Source organism: Chroicocephalus ridibundus, chromosome 4 (genome assembly GCF_963924245.1).
Source record: "Chroicocephalus ridibundus chromosome 4, bChrRid1.1, whole genome shotgun sequence".
In the NCBI taxonomy this organism is placed as follows: domain Eukaryota; kingdom Metazoa; phylum Chordata; class Aves; order Charadriiformes; family Laridae; genus Chroicocephalus; species Chroicocephalus ridibundus.
The window spans coordinates 46,359,021-46,382,291 of record NC_086287.1 but is presented as its reverse complement, the minus strand read 5'-3'; the positions used below and the strand labels follow the sequence as shown (position 1 = coordinate 46,382,291).

At 50.2% G+C, this 23,271-nt stretch overlaps 1 protein-coding gene across 3 annotated transcripts in view; it reads right to left on the bottom strand.

The window, feature by feature from the left end:
• CREB3L1 (cAMP responsive element binding protein 3 like 1) overlaps window positions 1-17,200 on the bottom strand; it is a 51,757-nt gene extending 34,557 nt beyond the window's left edge. For all 3 annotated transcript variants that reach the window (XM_063331869.1, XM_063331870.1, XM_063331871.1), the window contains exon 1: window positions 16,869-17,200. In XM_063331869.1, the coding sequence (XP_063187939.1) occupies window positions 16,869-16,976 (108 nt within the window). In that variant the 5' untranslated portion in view covers window positions 16,977-17,200. The remainder of the gene's footprint in view (window positions 1-16,868) is intronic.
• Window positions 17,201-23,271: the final 6,071 nt, after the last annotated feature.

The window sequence follows — 23,271 nt, the reverse complement described above, 5'->3', positions numbered from 1 at the left end:
TGGCCCTGAAGGAGGCACCAAAGGCACCTGCTGCAGCTGTGGCAGAAGAGTCACGGACACTGGTGTATCCACACCTGGATTTAGTGTGCTCAGCATAAATGGGATTAGCAGTTGACACGGGCAGTGGTGATGTGGGAAAGACTGGAAGCACCCTGTGAGGGGAATGACTGTGGAGAGGGTAGAGCCCAGGGTGAGGTGAATCAAAAAATGTGTCATTGTGGCCTGTCCACAGTGGTGGGGCCATCTGTGTGCCCTCCAACCACCTGCAGATGCTAGGGTGCAGAGCAGGTATGTGTGTGCTAGGGAGGAGGGGGAACAGGACAGCCTCCCCTAGGGCAAACCAGGCTCCACTGGCCCGGGGTGGAAAGCAGCTACAGTACACAATCTGCCTGTTGCACAAGACTGGCTGAGTCTGCAGAGACAGAAGCACCTCTCCTCCCAGCAGCAGCACCCTGGAGGCTGAAGAGGAATGCCTCTGCTTTCCAGTGACCTTTTGCGGTGTGTATACTACATATGCAATGAACATCCCAAATTTCCTTTGGCTTACAACGCCCTTGCAGCCGACTCTGATAAAAAAAAATTAGAGAAGGACTTAAACCATGTGCAGAAGTGGACACAACCCACTCAGGATGAAATGTGTAGATCAGCTGCTTTTAAACTTCATTTGGCAGAAGATCTGGGGGCTATTTCTAGGAGTCTGTGAAAGGTAAATAAAAAGTTTGTCCTTCAAGGCCTTTCTTGAGCTCAGAGAACCGAAGACACCTGCTTGCTACAAAACAAAGCTGCCTTTATTTCTGAGCCATCATCATGGCAGCTGGGATGGGTTTGAATGGAGATGCGTGGGAGGTGTTCTCCGTGGGAATGCAGGTACCCCTGGGTAAGCTGGCAGGGGTCTCTTCCTCTTCTTTGCCCCTTCCCAAGCCAAGGTCAGCACAGTCTCCGGGCAGAGACTTCACATGAGCAGTAGCTCTGAGAGAAAGAAGCTGTATCGTCATAACTCCCCCCAGGGACTCTGCCCTTTTGTCTGAAGTGGTGCTTTACCTCTTTGTGTTAACTTGGCAGCATCAGCCGAGTTTGCAGCGGGCTCCCAAAGACACCCTAACTCCACACTGTGTCGGGGCAGTGCAGGAGTCTTTCACCTGCTGTAGCGTCATAGGGAGGAGGTTAATGTGAACTTTATCCTGTTACGTGTGAAAATATAATCCATCATCTTTGCGAAGGCCCTATCTGCTACATTACCCTGATCCACCTCCACCCAGGTGTGCCCTTTGCGGGGCCCGAACACTTCCATCCCGTCTCAGTCCCCGCAGAGGCGCAGCAGCCAGAACGCCATCTGCAGCCTTGCCTGTTGGTGTGCGGCACCGCTGCACAACCTAGGGGTGCAGCTCTGGCTCAGCCCTGCAAATCTAGAGGTGAAATCTACCCTGAGAAATCCTACGTGGATTTAATTGTGTGTGGCATGTCTGCCTGGACAGTTTAGGGAAAAATTCTGCTTGATGGAGAGGGAAATGCAGTGCAACGAAAGGCAGCAGGCAGGGCAAACGAAACAAAATACTGCTTTACTCTGCGTGACTCTCTGAACTACGCTGCCATGCTGCAGTGAAGCCAAGCTCACTGTATCCCCAAAAGACATGAAATACAGTTCAGTACAATTAAAAATAAATTAGAGAGATGCAACTGCTCAAGCCAGTCACCAGTCAGTGGGATGGAGGAATTCATTCAATAACCAAAATAAACTGGAATAAACGCCACTCTGCCATTTCTTCCATCTTTCTTGGAAGCTTCTGGCCCTGCCCAATACTGGGCTGGAGCCACCAGCATCGGCAGATCTCTGCTCTTACACTGCTTGTCACCCCCCATGCCATTATGGGCCTTTTTTCTGCATCTTGCAAGAAAGGCAATCTAAGGAATAAGAAAGGTGCCCGGGGAGATAGAGGAAATCTGCTTTGGGAGATAACCGGAGAAGGAGGAAAGGACTGTATTATCTTTACCATCAGCTTCATTTGTCTCATTGAAACTGTTTCTCTGTAGTGCTCAGAGAGCAAAATCAGAGATAATTCACATTTTGTCCCCTGGCAGGTCCCTGGAGACCCATAAAGAAAAGCAGGCCTTGGAAGAGGAAGATAGCTGTATGCTGTTCAAGTCCAAAAGCTGAGGCATGCAGCTAATACCAAACATTACTGGTGGCTTTCATTCCTTGGGCCTTTGTAAAGGGCAATTACCAAGCAACTAAGTCTGGACCAGCTGATTTGTGACTTAAGGATGTGAGTGTTTTTCACCCAAAATCTTGAGAGAGCAAGAGCTGGGACTCTTCAGTGGCCAGGCTGGGCAAGAGCTGGGTTTTGCAACCAGCAGACTGAATGGGGTCCCGCACCAGGACTGTTTTCGAAGCAATTCAGCTTGGAATGCAGATTTCTGACCTGCTGCCAATATCCCAGTGGAAAATCTGTGCCCTGAGCAGCAGATAGGAAATTAAACTTCAGCTCCAATGCTGAGGGTATCATTTTCACCTCAGCGGTGGAGCTGCAGAAACCAGAGTTTCTGCAGATCGGGGAAATCCTTCCTAGCCTGCGAAGGGCAGTGACACCTCTCAGACCATTCATCACTACTGGGACAGCCTGGATTTACACCATCCTGGGGAATAACGAAGGTGTGATGTTGGGTGAACAAGGGGTCAAAGCCCTGTGTTTCCAAAGAGGAGTGTGGAGATCTGACTGGTAAGAGATAATGCAATCACTTCAACCACAGGATGAAAATCAAGGCTGAAGGAGACAGGCAGCCTGTGCAAACCCTTTCCCAACACCTGCCTCTCCAGCTATCCCCCCTCCAAGCTGGACTTCTCCACAACAAGGCCTATCAGCTGAGTACCCTGTAGCTAGTGAAAAGTAGTAGAAATGGGAAGATGCCTGGGATCGTGTGTTCCAGTAAAGTCAGAGGCTTCTGGGAAGAAAAAGTCCCATGTTCCTTTAAAGACAGGAAACCTGTTATGCACTGAAAACCTGCCCTGAAAGCTTGTCTGAGATCAAGCAGGCAGCTGCACCCCAGCATCGGATGGGCGTCTGCAGAGACCGGTGGATTTGGGAATCCAGTCTCTGGGCAGCCCTGACACAGCACAAGGACACGATGGATGGCTTCATGGGTTTTAGGGCCTGGAGGGCCTGGTAATCAAATATGGTTCCCTGCATAGCTGAGTTCAGGAGCTACGTTCATGCCTCCTGCTTCAAACTCATCATCTGCAACTGAGCTTCACAGAAAGAAACATCTCATCTCAGTTTAAAGGCTTCAGATAAATCCATCCCTTCCTAAAAAAAAACGTGTTGTAAAAGCTAACTACAGTCACCAAACATAGGAGTCAGTGCAAAGAGGGACTCTAGCTTAAGCCTACAAAGTGTTTTCTCAAGCTTTCTGCTCTTAGATGAACAAGTCCTTACTACCAGAGGTCTTCCTGAGAACAAAACCAAGTCACCTTTTAATCCGTGGAGTGTGGTATGGCATGGCCACTGTACCGGGTTATTCTGCAGAGAGCAGAAACAACACTGGGCTCATTGCTGGCAGGGAGAACTTGAGGACTTATTTAATGATGGCAGAATGTGGTCATTTAACACCATGTTAGCAGCAGATTAAACGATTATATTATCTTTCTGTGTAATTAATTGCTAGATTTTAACAGTCAAATCACAGGTGGAAGTGAGTGATTCCTGTGGCAAAAGAAGTTACAGCTCAGCCATGGTGGCCAGTGCTGCAAAGCGATAATGAAGGCTATGCGAGCCCTAGAAAATCAAGATAAAATCTACAGTGGTTTGGATTCTGGGCATCCTTTCAGACTTGGCTTTATTATGCAGGTATATAATCCAGGACCAGGAGCATCAATAACCTCTTAATATCTATCATGGTTTTATGTGCATCAAAAGAGAAAAAACATCAGTGAGACCTTTCTCTTCTGTCCCTTAATCCTAATGCTGAGTGACTTTTCCTAAGCATGAAGTTCTCTGAGGTGTCCCAACACAGATACACCCAGCCCCTGCTCCTGTGTGGGTGCTCACAGCACCACACCTCCTCATGCCATCCTCTCCTCTCGTGCCTCTGCTGCCTGGTTCTCCCCTGCTTTGCTCCTCCATTGCCTTCCTCCCATCTCCTCTCTCCGAAAGGGTGCACACATCTGGCTTGCCTTTATTGTGCGATAAATCTCACCCTGCATCTTGGGTTCATTTTCTGAAAGTTTTGAATGGTGTCTTGGAAATGCTGTTGGACAATAGGAGCTCTTTGAACCCAGGCCAGCTGGATGGGACTCCTTGCATTGCAGCTGACATGCAGGCTTTGGCGGTCTTTCTCGACTCTTTCCTCTCTTCTTTTTTTCTGTACAGCATTTGAATTGTCCTCAAACTTTTATTTTTGGAGTGGGCAGTGCATTTCTGAATCTTTTCATCATTATATTATCATTAATTATGGTCATGACTATTTCTTTTTCTGCTGGCACTCCTGGGTGGATCTCTCCTCTCTCACTTAATGTCTTGGGTAAGACTACCTTGGCCGCAACCCACTTAAGCAGTGACTCAGAATCCCTGGCCTGCTCCCAGGAGAGATGCAAGAGTTTTGCCAGTTGGTTTATAAAGAGGCCATCGTTTTCCTCAGCTACTCTCTCTCACTCAGCAGAGCTGAGTCTGGTGGAAAAGCTCAGCTCTGTGGTTCCAGTGAGTCCATCCTGGTGGACAGGCTGTCCCTGGGGTATTATGAGAGCAGAGCACTGCTCCCTCCGTGTGCAACCAGGACAACTTCAAAACCAGGCGGTGGGACTCTGCTGAACAAAATTTTGCTTCCTGGGGGTCACTGTGCTCAACTTCCCCATTCCCAAGCCCCTGGAGGAAACAAAGCGAAGCGAGGCATGCGGGCAGGATGAGGCATCGTGAGGGAGGGAGTACTGTGTGTGCTCATGTCAAACTGTTGCCTCATGGCTCATCACACAACTACCCACATCTCTTGAGTCAGAGCAGAGAATGGCATACTCTGAAGCCGGCCCCTCATATTGCTGGGTTTGAGGTTTGCTTGCAGCACTGGTTTGCTGTAGAGAAATCCCATCTTTGTCCTCTGGGCATCTCAGACCTTCCCAGCCATGTGGGAGGGTGGGAGATGCTCTGTTTCTGAAGGCAGGAGGGGACCTCTGCCTCTGCTCTTTGCCCCTCCACACATTGAATTTATGTAGTGAAGACCACTTTGCTCCTGTGTGGCTCCTGTAACTTCAAGACATTCAAACAGTGTGCTTTTATGGAGGCGGACATGCAAACTCTCTTCATTTCATGTGCTGAGAAGGACTCAAGAAAAAAAAGAGATGGACGGTATTGGTGAGGCATGGCTGTCTCCCACAGACCATGGAAGGAATGTGAGTCTGAATCCTTCCCATTAGGCTACACTGCCTCCTGGAAATGGCACTGAGTGATGGAGGGAAGGTGATCACAGGCAAGGGTGGGTGCTTGGCAGCATCAGACCATGTCCTGCCCAGCTCCCCTTCCCACGTGCTGGGAAGCCCACCTGCCTTACAGGCAGCCGAGAGCCCTGGTGCTCCCCGGTGCTGGTGATAGCGAGGGACAGGGACTGAGATCATCGCTTGCTTTTTACTCATATCTACCAAAGGGAGGAATAGATCTTGGACCAAATAAAATTCTCCTTCCTCCCATTCTGCTGCAAGACACAGTATGGCAGGGAAGCCCACAAGCAGCCGGGATGGGGGGGGTCCCACCAGCCCTCTCTGTGCTGGTGCTGAAGGCTGAGCCAACTCCTGAGCTCAGCTGCAGCCGCCCAGGCACCAGGCAGAGGTGTCATCCAGCCACAGCGCGGTGCAAACCACAGCTGGTTCCCCATGCAGGGTTGTCCCTCCTCAGCCAGGAGGCTGGCTGCAACTGGCCTTCACTCCACGCCGGCGGGGTGGCACTGCTTCTTCAGCTTGAGGAATGCAAACCGCCCGAGCTGCTCTTGAGGATTGGCCAGGAAAAGTCCACAAATAGCAACAGGAAATCAAAATGCCCGCTCCAGACATGCACCAGATACGAGGCCATCCAGTGCAGAGAGAAAAATCAAATGCTGGACTATGGAGATTACATCATGCTGTGGATAAACCTGTGAGCCCGTCCAGCTGGGGCCATGCCAACAGGTCCAGATGGCTCAGGAATGCTAACTGCATAGCTACCTCTCTCTTGTCTTTGCTTTTTCTTCCCTCTTTCTTTCCCTATTCTCCATGCCTCCTGGCCTCCTTCCCTCTTCCTTTTCCCAGAATAAATAAATAAATCCTCTGGCAATTCTACATAATCCAATTTCATTAAATATCAGAAAGGCATCTGAGACCCGTGGATGGGGCACTGGTCCGGACACGGGTCTCTGGCACTTACAGATAGATATCGAGGCTGCTGGGTGGCCTCACCATACTGCATAGCTGCTGGGGTTGACATAGTAATGTGTGCCTCATCTCACCTGGGACTTCAGCCCCTGGCTACAAAGGAGGAGGTTGCCAGGGCAGCTCCCCTGGAGCCTGAAGCATGCAGGAAAATTAAGAAATGAGCATTGCTCCTGCTCTGCTGCAGCTCACCCCAGCTGCTTACAGCTGCCACTGACTGCTCGCCGTGGCTGCAGTTACAAGGGGAGGGAGAAAACAGTTTTGCTGTCGCAGCTTGCAGCCTCTGGCTACCACCCTGGTACTAATTAGCAACAAAGAAAGGAGTGTAGCACCCTCTGTTCTGCCCCCAGTGATGACCAGAGCTCAGCTCTCTCACAGTGTGATAAAAACAGGGCTCGAAGATATGTAAGAAAAGAATGAACAGTGTGTAACTTGCCGGGTCTGAAAAAGCGCTGCAGGCTATTTGCTCATTATTTAATGCTAATCCGGGTGCTGGACTGCTGCCAACTATATCTGACAAATCCTGAAGAGCAGGAGAGGTGTCAGAGAATGGGAAAGCAACCTTTGCATCGCTCTTCCCAGTGGATGATAGCGATCCTAACTTTTCAACAGATCAGGCAGATTTACTGTGGGGAAAAGGCATGTCCAAAGAGAAAAGGAAAGCACAAACCCATGTGCTGAGCAGCAGGAGGGACTCACATGAGTCTTGAATGCCCTGCTCAGGGACTTAAAAAGCCATGGCCCTCTGGTACTTTTTGCTTGTTACCTCCTTCTCAGATACAAACCAAGTGAGACATAGTTTGGGAGCCTGTGAACTCAGCAGAGCCCTACCACGCAGCAATTTTGGGCAGAAATGTAACGGGGTGCTCTCAGCAAGTTGCACCAAACCTAGGGAGAAGTTAAGTTTTGCGACTGAGCCAGGATCTGGTTGCGCATTGGAGGATGAGGTATGAGTACAGTCCATTCACTGGATTTATAAAGCACAAATTGTTTGGTTTTCAGTAAGGCTCAAAGAGGTCAAGCCAGCAACAGCATGGGCCAAGTACTTCAGTTTAAATCCTGATGCTGACCAAGGCAGTCATTCAGACTAACACAGAAAGATTACTCTGGATTAGCTTGAAGTATCTGAGGTCAGAATAAGACACGTGCAGTCCCTAGGGGTAAGGAACAGGAGAGGGGTGAAGGATAGATGGGACATCAGTGGACGATGGATCTGCCAAACTGAATATGTTGTAGCTATACGTGATATTTGCAAAGTCATTCAAAGAGACTTTAACCAGGGAAGCCAAGTAATAGCTCCTATGGACCTTTCCTGGCAGATACCTACTAGCAAAACCCCACCCCAGTCTAATTTTTCATTAACGTGCTTCACCCGTTGATGGCATTGCCCCACATCAGTAAGAATAAGGATGTGCGCTATTTTACAGCAAGCAAAAGCTGCATCACTGCAAGTGACACCCTGAGGATCACACACTAAGTAAATGGCAGACCTGGGACTAAAATACAGTTCTCCCATTCCCGACAACCTCACTGCACCACTGTCCATAAGGAGAGAAAAAAAAAAACACAACAAAAACAAACCCAACATCATTCAATTGGCAATTCAGTATTTGTGGCTCAACAGCACCTCATCAACTCTCAGAGTCTGCCACATTTGCTTGGAAAGAAGAGCCAGATTTCCAGCACTCCCTGGGCAAAGAGCTCTCAGATCAAGAGACTGAAAAGGCTTTGAAAGAAACCTTCCATCAACGGTCTTTACAAATGTCAGAGCTGGTTTCCTCCTCCCTGAGCTGCCTGGCTTGCAGTCCTTCCCTCGGGGCAGCTGTGAGCTCAGCCAAAAGCACCTGCCCAGCTCCTTCCTTCAACTCTCATGAATTTATGGGACTCATTTAACATCAAGCTGCTCTGACGTGCAACAATTAACTAGCGAGGCTCTAGACCTAGGTCCTCTTTTCATCCTGGTCTTCCTCTGCCTCAGCTACCCCTTCTGGAGGCAAAAGCTCTCCTCCCAGGAGAGGAAGGGCTGACATAATGCAGAGCCAGGAGCAGGTTTGCGAGGTGGACGCCCTGCGCCTCGGCCAGCAGAGACAGGTTATTCTTCAGCTGCAGTGCTCCCACTTGGACATGCAGTGGCAATGGAAGGAGAAGCCAGTGTCCCCGTGACACTGCGCTGGGGAGTTCTTTGGGCATCGGTCTAAGGAAGCTCACCTGCAGGAGGGATGCTGGCAATCCAATATGAGTGTCCAAAACCAGTGCTGTATCCAGCTTCCTCCTGTGTAACGTGCTTGGTGTCAGGCCCAAGCTGTATTTCTCCTCCAGCCTTGGCTGCCAGGTTCCTCCCAAGGGAGCCCTGACATGCTGTTGCAGGGGAACTCCTGACACAGATTGCTAAGCTGAACGCGTTACATTGCATCTATTCTAGGAAAACTGTTAACTGCGTTTTGAGCAGGCTTCGCTAATCGGGTCAGCCAGACTGACCTGAACAAACATTTTTCCTAATCAAGACAAAGTCATAGTGTAAAGAAGCCAAAAGCAACTTTGCTGAGGTAGTCAAGGGTGAGTTTCCTCTGGAACAGGCTGGACAGTGATCATAATGAATGACCTCACGTAAGGCATCACCTTTGAGCCCTAAAGATGATACTAATTACCCAGTACTGGTTTAAATTACATACTAGTTTCGGGGAGAATAGCCATGCACATTGCTTCCATCCTGTACGAGGGATTTCTGCAATCTTAGAAAGTGAGAAGATAAAACAGGAGGAGAAAGGAAGGAGTCAGTGTGTGGATATCTGCAGTTCCAGCCTTCATGAGACCTTGTTCTGGCTGAACAACGTGTCAAGATCAGTGTCAAGCATGTATCACTTGGACACTGACCAGACCAGAGCAGCTCCACATGATTTCAAAGGCAGACAGCCCTGAAGAGATTTAAGAAAATAGGAGTAAAAGGAGAGATGCAAAGACAGAGAAGAGAAGGTGGGTAAAGAAGTCAGAAAGGTATGGGTGAGAGGGGAAGGCTGGGTGTTCAGTTCGGCCCTACAGGAAAGGAAAACCGTAAATGATGTGACCCGACAGGAAAGCAGAAACAAAAAAAATGTGTTTTCTTGAGCAGCTGGGAATAAGTTAGACAGATGTAAGCACTGCATGGCAGACATGTGGGGAGCAACTGGGTTGAAAGATACAGCTTGCCTTTCAGCACGCTACCTGCAGTCCCCTGCTGCTCTGGCTATGCCCTCAGCTCCTCACGCCCTCTCAGCTATTTCTGCTCTGAGGGATGATGCAAAACATGCAGGCACCAACCCAAGAAAACATCTAACAACTCACAACACAAGTTGAGCTCCAAGGACAGGAAAGAGTAGGAAAAGACCTCCATGCGAGCACCCACCATGTCCTATTGCCAGGCTGAAAACGGGATCAATGATTTCATCCAGAAGATACCAAACTACATTAAAGTTGCATGCTCAGAAGTCACTGGCTGCAGCGGGATAGCCATGGTGCTAGCATGGGCGTCAGTCGAAAAACACAGCTTTGGTTCCACCCCTGCTTTCATTTCTCATCTTTCATGTGGAGATAGGGAGTCCTAGCAGTTCAGATGTGTAAAGGAGGATAAACACAGTCTCCAGCAGAAAGCTGGGATTGGTGGATGTAGTAATCCCTGTACTGAAATTGGCTTGGAAGTGAGGACTAACACACTTGGCTCCTCCAACAGACAGCTCTCCTAGAGAAGAACGATGCTGGCCACAAGGTTGCCTGTGAAGCATCAGTGACTACACCTGACCTTGTAGCACAGACCTGGAATTTCCCTGGAAAATCTCCCAGCCAAATCAGGCCAATAGAGAGCTCTTGGCCATTTCTTAGTTGAGCTGTAATGGCCCACTTCATCTCTGGTGCCCTGTCTGTTCCCCTGTAACTCCACAGCAAGGAGAGTCACCAACTGGCTTTTGCGTCCCATTTGGTTTCCTGCAGTGGACAGGCCACAACAGGACAAGGACACGCCAGCTTTAGAGGGTTGACTCATCCCTTCCCTAAAATGCTACACGTTAGTCTTGAGAATCAAATCTTCATATCAAGCACGATTGTACCTGTGGCTATGAGAAGAGGAGCTGCCAGGTGGCCGTCACAGAGACAACTCCAGAGAGTGTTTTCATTCATTTCCTTTAACACTGAGAATTTTTTAAGTAGTAAATAAGTAATATACTAAATGCTAATTAAATACTACAGTCTGAAAACCTACAGTGCTGAGAAAAAAAGCAATGAGCCTAGGAGTAGACTGTTCTCACAGGAGACACAGGAGTGCATTGCAGCGGTGTCAGCCTGGCCACATTTTGAGTAGCGGGGCTGCATCTGTGGCTATGAAATCCCTACTTCTAAAATTTCCCTTTAAGGGGCTGCTTCAGAAAATGCTTTTCTTTCCAAATTCCCCTCTCTACTAGAGACAGCTCCGTTCCAGGCTTCAGCAAGACCAGCACAGTGCCAGATGGGACCAGTACAGTGCCGGATGAGACCAGTGCAGCATGAGATGGGCTCCTTGATGACAAAGAAGTCACTTTGCATCAATGAACCCAACACTTGTGGGATTCAGAAGCCACCAAACACCATGCTTAGGCACTCGTACTGGCACCAGGATGAGGTCCAATAGAACAGTCTCAGGGGCTTTCTACAGCCTAGTCTGTACCGATGAGACCCCTAGGTTTTCTCTTCTCTGAAAGTGGTGGTGGCATTGAATGACTGCCTTATGCCAGAGGGGATGAGGATCACCTGGCAGACACGGACTGAGCTGTACATGACTCCAGCATCTCCCAGCTGGTGCTGCTGACACCCTCCCTCAGTGGGAGCGGGCTGTATGCACAGATGTGCTTCCACCCCCTGCCAAACCCTCCCTTTGTTTATTCTGCAAGCACTTCACCTAAGCCCTTCCTGCTGCTCCCCACCAAGATGATGGCTCTGTCTCCACTGTTTAACTCTGTTTTGGACACACGCCTTCCTGCACTCCTGCTCTGAGTTGCAACCTCTCCCCTATCTCTGGTCTACCAGCACAGTTAAACGGTTCTCCCACTTTGGCTGAGATGAGCATTTAGGCCAGTGAATTCCCAGCACATGCAGGCAATTGTCCAACAGATGAACGCTTTTACTTAGGAAGAATATCCCAAAAGTTTATCAGTTTCTTGGCAGCTAGAAGGGACACACGAATGATCCCCAGTCTCTGTGGAGAAAGTATTGACCTAGAGCCTTCGAAAGAAAGTTCAAGTCTCTCCCCCTCTTCATTACCAAAATGGAAATACGTTTCCTGGTGATGACCCTGCGGTGCTGATGCTGTAGGCTCAGAGACCCATGAACAGCTGTGTTCAGCTCTGGTTTCATCCTGCTGCCACCACTTCTGCAGGTGTAAGTCCCGCTATGAGACGATAAGGAGCAGCATGGACATGAAGTGGAGGAACCATGAGATGGATCCAAAGAGACTAACAAAATAGTAAAATCTAGGAAATGTTTTTTTAGAATTCATTTCCATCAGGCCAGGTCTGATGGCCCCACCAGGTCTCTCTGTATCTGTGCTCCAGATCCCACAGGAATCTCTGACTGGCAAGTTCCAAGCAAAATTTAAAGAAAAAGTCTTGTGTTGCCCAGTACTTGGCTGACTAACCAGGGATGTGTAACTGACCAAATTTTACCAGGCATGGGAATAGAGGGCCGACATGCTTTCTGCGTGTTTCCCCACAAGGGACTACCATCAGTCCCAGAGATGCAGCCTCCCATTAGCGCAGAGCTCTCCTCTCTAGCAGCTGGAAGGAATGAGAAGTGGATGACCAAATCTGCCTGAGCTCTTTGTCCTCACTGTGTGCGGAGATGGTGGGAGGGAGCTTACACATCGCGAAGCTCACTCAGACCAAAGGTCAGTCCAAGCCCTAAGCACCACTTAAGTGCTATTTACATCCCATTAGTAAGCATAAGAGGAATAGAAGTGTGTACAAGCTTCTTGCAAGAGCAATGGTCATCCATGCTGAATAGCCTCTCTTTATCTTCAGGGAAAGCTCCCCTTAGGAGTTGCACCAACACCGCTCTCCGCCTACCCACTACATGCAGTCCTGCTACTTCCCTCCTTTCTGCAGGCCAGGACAATATTAAAGGAAAGAGCACACGGTAGGCATAAAACTTAGTTTGCACTCAAGGAGCATCACACAGGGACAAGCAGTTCTTCTCCCATTCTACTAGCTCCCAGTAGGCTCCAAAAGATGCCACTTGTCACATTGCCTGGGCATATAGGATCACACAGTGAAAGCACACGTTGCCGTGCATTCTCCAAAGGAGCTGGGTTAGCACTACTGAGACAGCCTGAATTGCCATGTTGCAACTTCTAACAGCAGAGACCTTGACTAGCATGTAGGCTATTTTTTTTGCCTTGTTGCCTCCCCTTTGAAGGAGATACAGAATATGCTTTGAAAAACATATAGTCAAAATGGAGCTGTGTTCACATGAACATCCAAAGTAATCTCTGAAGGTATTTTTTCATACTATAAAATACAGAAACATAGGGAACAAACAGACCCACTGGGGTACTGGGTTAAAAAGAAACACATACCTCCTGTTTTGCTGGTTTATTCTGGCTTCATTATGCCACCAGAGCATCACAAATCCAGTGAAGCACGGTGATGAATCTGACTCAAAAGATAAGGCGTAAGATAACTCTTGAGGAGTTTCACAGCACTGATAAGAGCTGAGAGACAAAGTAAGATCTCTCTTTATGCAGCTGTAATAGAATGTAAGTGAATAGATGGGTGCTTGCAGGAATGACCAGAAATGCTGGACTGGGCAGGAGACAGACAGGTGAAATTGATAAGCAGAGACTGCATGAAGGATTAGCTTCATTTACGGTGGGTCCTTCTGGCAGAAAAAGATCAGGAAAGTTGTCTAAGTTCAAGAGCAGTAGGTGGCCTCCTGAGCAAAAGGAGACTGATGATGTTGTTAGTATTCATCGTATGTTAAGTCTGGTTAGCAGAAGCTAAGTGGAGTAAAAAGAAGCATTTTGTGTCCCTTGGAGATTTCGCCTCCAAGTACCAAGCAGACACCACTCTCCTTAAGATTTTCCAAAAAAAAACCCCTCATCATACAATCAGACTCATGCAGATTGGGAGGGAGCTCAGGAGGTCTCTAATGCCATCTCCTGCTCAGAGCAGGGCCAACACTAAATGCAGACCAGGTTTCTCAGGGCTCTGTCCAGACAGGTCTTGGAAACCTCCAAGGAAGGAGCTTCCACAGTGTCTCTGGACAGCCTTGTCCATTCTTAACTGTCTTCACAGTGTGAAATTGTTTCTTTATAGCCACTCTAAACTGTCCCTGTTCCAATTTATGACCGCTCATCCTCCTGTCATGCACTTCTGTAAAGAGCCTGGCTCCATCTTCCCAACAGCTTCCTCACCAGCACAGGCAGGCTGCTGCTAGGTCCCTCTGGATCTGCCTCTCCTCCAGCTGAGTAAGCCCATTTCCCTCAGCCTGTCCTCACAGGAGAAGTGCTCCAGCCCCCAACTATCTTGGTGGCCATCCCCTCCACGCACTCAAAATTTATCATCATCTTTCTGGTACCAGGCAGTCCAAAACTGGACACTATATTGCAGACACAGTTCTATGATTGTCAAGAAAAGGGGGATACTCACATCCCTCTGTTTATCTATCGCCGTTGCTAGCTGCTACCTGTCTTTGCTACTGGGACACAGCACTGCTCCATGAGCCCTGGTGGGTCAGTCCACCCATCCTAGGGGCAGAAGACAGTATTTGGCCTTGCTGAATTTCATGAGGTTTCTGGTGACCCATTCTTCCCACATGTCTAGGTCATTCTGAATGGCACCTCCACACTTATTCAAATCAATATATTTTTTTCTATTTCAAGCACACAGACCTTTTTGAGGATGCATCCACAGATGTTCCTTCAGTACTTCTTTGTCACAACTTTAGATGAACAAGACAGGGAACCTTTTTTTAAAGACCACCATGACACATTAGGACAAGGTTCACGAAAGGTGAGTAGTTTAGAGACACCTAATTCTTGCCCCAAAGAAGCACAGCCTCTGCAGTAAGGTTCACCCATCTTTTCTTTCCGCTTCCTTTCTGAACAGAAGAAATCATCCTCAGAAAAAGTTTCATACTGGCATTTTATGGCCAAAATTCCTGGCCTGCTCTAAGAAAAATGCTTGCTGAACAATATCTGGAAAAGTTTGCCCATTTTTGAAGCAAAGGCACTGGCAACTTTGCAAGCTATTGTGCACGGTGATGCTTTGCACAGTTCTATGTAAAAAGAACTTCTCAACACATCTCAAGATCCCAGGAGATTTGCTGGATTTAGTAAGGAAATGTAAGTGTATTCCTTCTCCCCATGTTGTCATGCAGAGTGAGAACAAAGGGAGTGATGTATTATGTTCTGGCTCTTGTATCACCAACAGATTGGGTAGGCGAGAAATGGTTACAGAAACTCTTATTTTTATCATCTGGAGGAAAAGAAGCTATCGTCTTGACTCCTGCACTTCAGCATAAGTTTGTGGTGCTGTCAGTTGGGAAAAAATCCACAAAAGCATATCTTTTTCTACTTGTAAGCTGAGCTTAACGATGCCTGAGTCACCACAACCTAGTTAATGTGAAGGCAAGGGTAGGCTACTTTGAGAAGCAGCTTTCCAAGAAGAAAGACCATTTAAATGAGGCAGGACAGAGCCAGCCTGCACATGGCCACTGCACACTTTAAACACACTGTCCTGGCAGGTGGCACCAGATGGCAGTCTTACACAAAAGCTTCTTTTTCACAGGGTCTGCTTGCAGGCAGAAGTTGTATTTAAGCTATAAAGAGGTACCACCTATATTGGTTACTGGTTCCCTGATTTCTGACTGCAGCCCGTGTTGCACCTAGGTAAAAGAGCTGGTGCCAATACCTACAATTTTCACTTCGGTAAGGGAATAAACAGTCCTGGCATAAAGCACTTGGTATCAGCACAGCTTCATCCACACTGGACGTATATGGAATTAGGGAAAGCCCAAGCCTCCTAACTTGGCTCTCAGGTCTAACTAGAGGTCTCTCAGGTACGAGCAGGCAAGGCCTCTCAGTGCGAGCGAGCGCTCAGTCTTGGGGTGATGTCTTGGGTCTGCCTGAGCACGGTGGGACTCTGCTGCCTCCCGTAGAGTCCAACCAGAGTCAGTCCTTGAGGCACAGTAATATCTTGGAAATTAGGAGCTGGTGAGATTTGTGAGAGATGGGGCTTGCATAATCTCTTTCCCAGACCCAGTGTGCCTCCACACACCACGGGTTGTGCACTTAACATATATGCAAATTCTGAACCTCTACTTTCTTCTCCACAAAGGAAGCAGCATAAAAGGCTTTGGATATCTTCTGCACAGCAAAGCAGAAGTGGATTCATCAGGTGTTTAATGGCTACAGCCCTCCTCTCTGTCCCGTGCTTCTGTGTTGTGGTGCTGGCATCTCCCTTGCTCCAATTGCAAGGGTAGTCCTCAGAGACACAGTGCTACACCAGGAACATGGAAGGTCCCAGTATTGTGACAGAGGAGTAACAAGCCATGGCTAAAATCTCTCTGTCTGGAGCAGGAACACTGTCCCATGGCTGCAGCTGCTCAGAGGTTGGTGGAGCCGAGTGCAGGCAGTGCCCTGCTGCCCAGCATGGGATGATGCCCTCACCCTCACCCCAAACCACCTCGGGGGTGGGGCTGTTCCCCTTTTGCCTCAGGGCTGGGTCCTCCCTGGCAAAGGGGCTGCAGGATTTGTGGCACAAACTCCCACAGAAAGCTTCGACAGGACAGCAAAGAGCCTGTGCATGCTGCCTGGGGAGAGCTGCTGGACTGGGGACTTGCATGACTCCTCGGAGAGGCTGGGCAGTTTCCCTAGAGGTGAACAATGCCCCTTTGGTTTCTTGGGACTGGCAAAACATTTTCCTCCCAAGTCACTCTTCCCCCTCACCCTTCTCTCCAAAGTAAATCAACCCAGCCTTAATGCCAAGCGGGAGATGCTTCACCTCCCAAATGCCACTCTGAGGAAAAGTTACAAGCAAACGAGACCTGAAGTGCCGAGCCCAAAGGTCTCCTGATGGCACCCGGCTGTGCCTCCGGTGCTGCCTGAGCTGAGCCACGCTAACCGCCTGGAACCCCACGCTCCTTCCCCTGCCATCAGTCTCAAAAATGCGCATTATTAAGGAAAAAACCTCTCTTGATTCCCTAGCGCGGTCTCCTCGGGGTGCCCGCGGGCGGCGGGGCCGGTCCCGGGGGGCTCTGGCTGTGTGCGGCGAGGGGCACACGGGTACCTGCACCCCCGGGGTACCCCGCGCTCGGGGACAGGACCCCGGCAGACGCAGCCCCGGGCAGCAGGAGGGGAGCAGCGGGAGCGGCGGCGAGCCCGACGGCGCGTCCCGTCCCCGCTGCAGGGGCTGCGGCCGCTCCCGCCGGGGACCGGGGCGGGGGGTGGGGGGGGGTGGAAGGGGGTCTGCCGGCGGTCCCTTACCACATTGCTGAGGAAGTCCGCCTCGCTGAAGTCGCCGAGGTCGAGGAAGCCGGTGCCGGCGGCGGGGAAGAGCCGCTCGGCGGGGAAGGGCTCCAGGATACTGTCCATGGTGCCCGCGGCGCCGGGGGCTCGGCCGCCCCCCGCGCTCGGCCGGCCCGGGCTCACTGCGGCGGCACGCTCCCGCCCGCCCCCCGGCGGCGGCGGTCCGTGGGGCGGCGGTCCATGGGGCGGCGGCGGGGAGCGAGCCGCCTGCCGGGGACGGGAGCGCGGCGGCGGGTGCCCGCTCGGGGCAGCTGTCAGTGCCCCGCTGCCGAGGGGCCGGCCGCCGCACGCCCCCGCCCGCGCACCGGGAGCCGGCGGGGCGGGACTTCCCTCGCCGACACCCCCTTAAGGCAGCGCGGCGGCGGCGGCGGGCAGCGCACCCGGCTCCCGGGCAGCCTCCCGCACCGCCGGGGCCAGCCGCGTCCCCCCGCACCGCCGGGGATGGACCAGCCCGAGAGGGCCCGAGGGTGGTGCTGATCCCCGGCGGAGAGACCGCTCTGAGGAACCGACCCAACCCTCCCTTCGGCAGAGGTCCCTGCCGGCAGAGAGGCGGTGGCAGTCTCTGGGGGCCCCTCTGCATCCCTCGGGGAGCAGAGCCGGGAAAGATGAGTCTTGCTAGGGGTCGGTGCCCGAAGGGGAGCCGTAAGCAGTCAGGGAGATCTCCTCACCCCTGCCCTCCGCAGCAGGCTTGCAGGGTGGCCTGGCTGCAGCAGCTCATGTGGTTGCGCTGTAACTAAAGAGTTGGGCACCATTAAAGAGCTTCAGAAGATTATATGGGTTCAGATAAATAGGATTATGGATCCCCGTCCTCTCTGATCCTTGCTCCAACCAACACTCGGGAAAACCACTTATAAGAAACCTGTTGAAGAAGCCCTGATGTTTTATTAATCTGTCCCTACTTTCATGGCTCCACAGAGAACGGTCTGGAGTCACAGCCCCTGGCAATGGCTTTCTTGGTCACAGGCATATGGAGAAAAAAAACAAAGACAGCAGTGCATCTCTCCTGGAAGAAACCTAGCTGAAAGTTGCCAACAATGAGGGTCATGGTGGGGAAGTCCAGATTTGAGGCTGGCTGGAGCCTGTGCTTGAACCAGATGCTGGGTTTCCACCCACATGACCATCACAGGCTCTTGCTCCACACTCCCCATGGGTCTCAGGACTAACAGCACAACCCAAGGAGCTCCTTGGCTACTTGTAGCACAAGCAACTGCATGCTACCTCCAGCACACAAAAGCCTTTATATTTGCACACACAATGGGCTCTTTCAGTTACATTTGCTTTTACCTTACGTTTCAGTCAAGTGTAAAGAGCCTTTGGGTAAAAGGGTCAGAGACATAAATTCAGCCAGGACAGAGTTGTGCTGGGAAAATAATGCTGTTCCTCCTTCCTTAATGGTAAAGAAACCTCTTTGCCAATGTGACTGCCAGTGGGTTTAAAGGGGGAACACATAAACTTTTGCCACTGTAAAATGAGGAGAAGTAGTATGCCCAGACCCTTCAGCAAGAAGCAAACCTCTATCTCCAAGCACAGGGAAAGGTGTCTTTCCTTTAACATCCCAGTCAGTGGGTTCTCAGCTGCGAGGCGCAGAAGGACCAAGCCCTGCAATGGCAATGGGGTGACAGCCCACGGTCACGGAGTACGGGCAGAGCCACAACAGGGGCAGCTTCCACCTCCCGCCGCTAACCAAACACGGATATTGCTTCCCTAACTGCAAAGGCTCACCGATGGAACCAAGAGTTTCTGGTTCAGTTCCTCGCCCAAGTTAACACAAGCAAGTCTCTTCTCAGGACACACGCTGTATTTATTCTCAGCACCAGGCTGAGGAAGCCGAGATGGTGTCAGCTTCAGTGGCTGTTTGCACAGCATGGGTGGCAGTGTCATCAGAAAAGGTCAAGCAAAGTAAACCTCACTTGTTTGTCTGCACTCTGAAGGAAAAATGCTTTGGCACATTCGTATAGGGATTGTGAAGTCCATTTGGAAGATCAGAATGGCTTGAAAAAAAATGAAATTACCTGCTCTGAGAACCTGCTTCTATTTAATACTTTTAGTACTGAGCACAGCTGACCCAGCCTCAGCTCCTCTGTCTACGGCTGCTGCACCTCTGCAGGCAAGAAGGATTGTAACAAACCCCCCTTTTTGGTATCACACTGCAAAGCTGCTCTGTCCCATCTTGGAGAGCTCTGATAGGGACCCTCATCCCTAGCATTTGTGTGGAGCTTTGAAATGGACATTTTCCCCACGTCAGACACGAGGGCAGTCCATTACGGGCAATGCAAACATTACCTTTGTGTTCAGAGAGTGTCACCGCTGAGCCTCTGGAGCCAAAAAGGTGAGGTATTTCCGCAGGTGAGCAGTTTTGTGCTGGACAAGAGACCTGAGGACAGGGGAAGTGTTGATGGGATGGGGTGAGGGGAGGTGATCGCAATTCGGAAAGACTCAGACATGCTGCTGCTGCTGCTGGCAGGGGGTCCCCGCAGTGAGGGGGAACGGACAGGCTGAGCGGCACTGCTGCAGTGGGGGCCTGCCTACGACAGCAGTGTTAGCAGTGTCTCATGGCTGTGGAAAAGACAAATGCCATACTGGGATATAAATGTAGGAATCCTCGTACAAAACCTTTAAGAAGAGAAGTTCCCCTCCTGCTCTGCAGAGGACCAGTGCAGAACATAGTGTTAGACAAAATGCCGTGCCCACCTGGGGTGCCACCCCTCCAGCAAGATGGAGACTAACTGGGCTGGGTCCAGAGGAAGGCAGTGGCAATGACTGGAGAAAAAGGGGACCCTAAAAAGGGACTGAGGGAACTGGGCTTCTTTGGTCTAAAGAGAAGACTCTCACGCCAACAGTCTGTAGGTGTTCAAAGAGCTGCAGGAAATAGGAAGGCAAGAATTGCTCTCCATCGTCACACTGGAGGAGACAAGCAGCCAGACGAAGTGGCAATGTCACCCTCACCAGAGCATCTTTAAAACCAAGTTCTGCAGCCATCTCTTGGGACACAGATACAACTCATCAGGAGGCAACCTTGGGGCAGGGGCTGAATCACACAACTGCTCAAATGCCTTTTCAGCCTTATTTTCTCTGATGTTATATTTAGATTTATTTGCAATCTGATCGCAGAGGAGACTGAAAAAAACAATCAAGTATGTTTAGACTGAACAAGTCTCAAACTGAGAGCAGATAAGCCTTCCTGGCCTCACAGCATTTGATAATGCAAATGCGCATGTATGACCAAGCTCATTTTATCAGTGCTGAGAAATGAATCATCAACCCAGTTCTCATAAAAAAGGGATCCCGCTCTCCTGTGCTTCACCCTGCCTGGTCTTGCTGCCACTGCCTGCCTCTGTACCCATGGAGAGAGAACCGCAAGTCCCTCATCGTGCTGCCTTGCATTCGCTTTGCCTTCACCCTGCACCGTTGTGAGCCAGACATGCAAGACAAGGGAAGCAGCCCCTGGGCTTGAACATGAGCACAGCAACCCAGGCCATTTTGTAGCCTGCAAGGCTGAAGCTTTTGTTTCCGCCCCCCAGACTGAGCCAGGAGGTTTCACAAACTCATCGAGGATGAATGTTTCTTGAGGAATGTGCGGTGAATTGCCTATGTCAGTGATTTTTGGTTTGCTCCATGCAGGCTTCCTTGTTACAGGAGGGGTCATCTGCCTGGAGTTTGCCCTCATTTGCAGCCTGGAGAGCCAGTTTGGGAATGATTCACGTTGTTAGAGCTGCTTGCTTTGGGGTCAGGCTGGCTCTTTAGGACCCTCACCACAGCAGAGCTTTTACTTCAAGTCTGGCAAAAGATATCGTTTGTCCTGTTTATTTTTCCAGCTTTGGTGTTCACGTGGATAGAATAGCTGCCACAAGCCATCTTCCTAGCCACGAAAGCTTTCTGAAGCCATGCAGGCTCCATACTTTGGCCCTTCAGTAGGTCTTTATAGCAGTCCTGCCTTTATTTCTTTCCATTTTTTCTCTGGATTGGACTACCTCTCAGTATATTGCTCAGGGGTGGTTTTTGCTCACTGTTTTATGCAACACAGACAGAGGGAGCGACTGCATTGTAGATCCCCTCTGCTCCTGAAGTCCCACTGAGAACAAGGTGAGGATGGAAACAGGGCTTTCAACCCAGTTCAAACAAGAGGCATTGCAGTCCCCAGGCAGTCCCTTAGGAGTCAGGCCATGTGTGATGGCACAAGAAGTTACGTATCCAACACTCAGGCTATGATATCGTCATTTAGGTTTTGTGAGAAGAATTCCAAACCCATGAAAAAGTCAAGACAGGAGGGGAGGAATCCAGCAAAACATCCTCTAGCAAAAGGTAACTTTCGAGGAAGGACTTGCAGACGCTGGAGCCTTTCTCTGCCCTCTGCTCCACAGCCCCACCTCATCCAGGAAGCCTGGCTCCCTTTTGATTTCCTTCCAGCAGCTGGTTTAAACTCTCTCTCACACACATTTCTCCCTCCAGCCAGCTTCAGCTGCTTTCTATTTCATCCTTCCTTCTGGGTACCTGTGTCAGGTACCCAGCACGCTTGCTCCCATTGCCAGTGAGCAGCAGTGGGAGATGGAGGGGAGCCGGCAAGGAGATCACATCTATCTCAGCTCCCTGCTAAAACCAGAGAAGGGGGGGGACACCTGTGAAACCAGAGTTTTCATAAATCTGCTGCCACAGCTGAAAGACGGAGTGAGTTGTGTTCTGTGTGTTGCTTCGCGTGCAGCTACGCAGAACTGGTGCTGCATGAAATTAAACGTCTGCCTGCAAAAGCAGACATGTTTCATCAGTAACCACCAAGTCCAGATAGGTGCGAGCTGTGCTGGAGCACTCGAGAGAGGTGCAGACACACACGTGTACCTGTGCTGAGGGAATGCACACCACAACTTGTGCTTTTTTCCCCCCTCTTGCTCGGGAAGCAGGGGGGAAAGTGAAGAGCATATTAATTGCATGTTTGCATATAGCAAGGATCCATGAATGCTGTGGTTTCAGTGAGCACCCTAATGCTATGTAGGGAATGAAAGGGAAGCCACAGAGCTCAGCACTGCAATTATTATACTTTCTGAGGTGAACTTAGGGCCCCTGGACAGATCTAAATCTGCCTTGCAATCAAGGAGTGAGTGACAGGCAGGGAAGTGGAGAACGACGGGCCTAGGGAAAGGAAAGCCTTGTATACAAGACACCAGACCCTAGCAATGTCCCTCTATGGAACCCCTTCAGCCTCCTGGGAATGCGGCTGAGCTGCCTGCAGCAGGATTAGTTATGTTGGAAAGCAAAGCCCCAAAATAGTAAACAGGTACTGTAACAAAAGATGAGAACTGAAAACTCACCACTTTGAAAGTAACTGATAAAGGGGGGAAAAATCACCCTGTACCTTTTTCACTGATTCATGGTGGGCTAAGAATGTTTCTTTGCCTTGTCACACACAATCTGCCCTCCCTGCTCTATACCTTGCAAAGAGCAGAGGCTCTGCCTTGTGTTAGTTTTTGGGTGGTTTTTTTTTGCTGGCAATCTCCCTGGAGAACAAGACAACTTTGAGGGTGACTAACTGAAGGAAGAGTAACTCCAGTATGTGTACATCTCCTTCCAGCAGTTTGTTAGCATTTAAAGACACTGTAAATACCTCCCCTTCAGGAAATTTAGGTGAATGGGAAGCTATGGAAGAGCAGAGGAGGGTGGCTGCCTCAGCTTCCCATGCACTAATTTCTATTTATTCTAACAGGCTTCTAGCCTGCATGGTTGCAAGGACAGCTTGCAAAAGGGACACAAGGCAGCCTTCATGGGGCTGCAGACAACCTTAAGAGTCATTCTGAAGGGGCTGTATTGTCTCATTTCTCTTAACCATTTCCTACACCTCAAAGCTTTTCCCAGGAAGGATGAGGAGTATAGCTGCACACCCCGTTTGACTGAATTTTACTCCAAGAAGACACCTTGCATCAAAGAGCTGGAAGCAGACAGCTTTGGTGCAGCAGGGAGCTGAAGAGCTGCTGGAACAGGACTAGCCGAGTCAAGGCAAGACAACTGCACAGCTCTGCATGAGCCATACAGAGTCAGCTCCCAAACCGTAGTTACTCACATGATGACTAGGAAGCAGTCCCCACTGATTTGTGCCACTTGACCCCTGCAGCATGGTGGGGAAGTTGGACACTCACATCTTGGTTACATCCAACAAGATCTGCCCTGATCAGAGCCAAGCAGATCTGGCGCATGCAGGCTGGTCGCAGGGGGAATGCAGCGTTCCCTGCCCTGCCAAGGGTTAAAAGCAAGGGCCGGATCCACAAGCAGTCCTGCTGAGGAGAAAAGCACAACCCAGCAATTCAGGCATGTCTCACCCCCGTTCAAATGACATTGTTTCAGTGCTGTCTGCCTCGCCCCTCACTGGTAATTA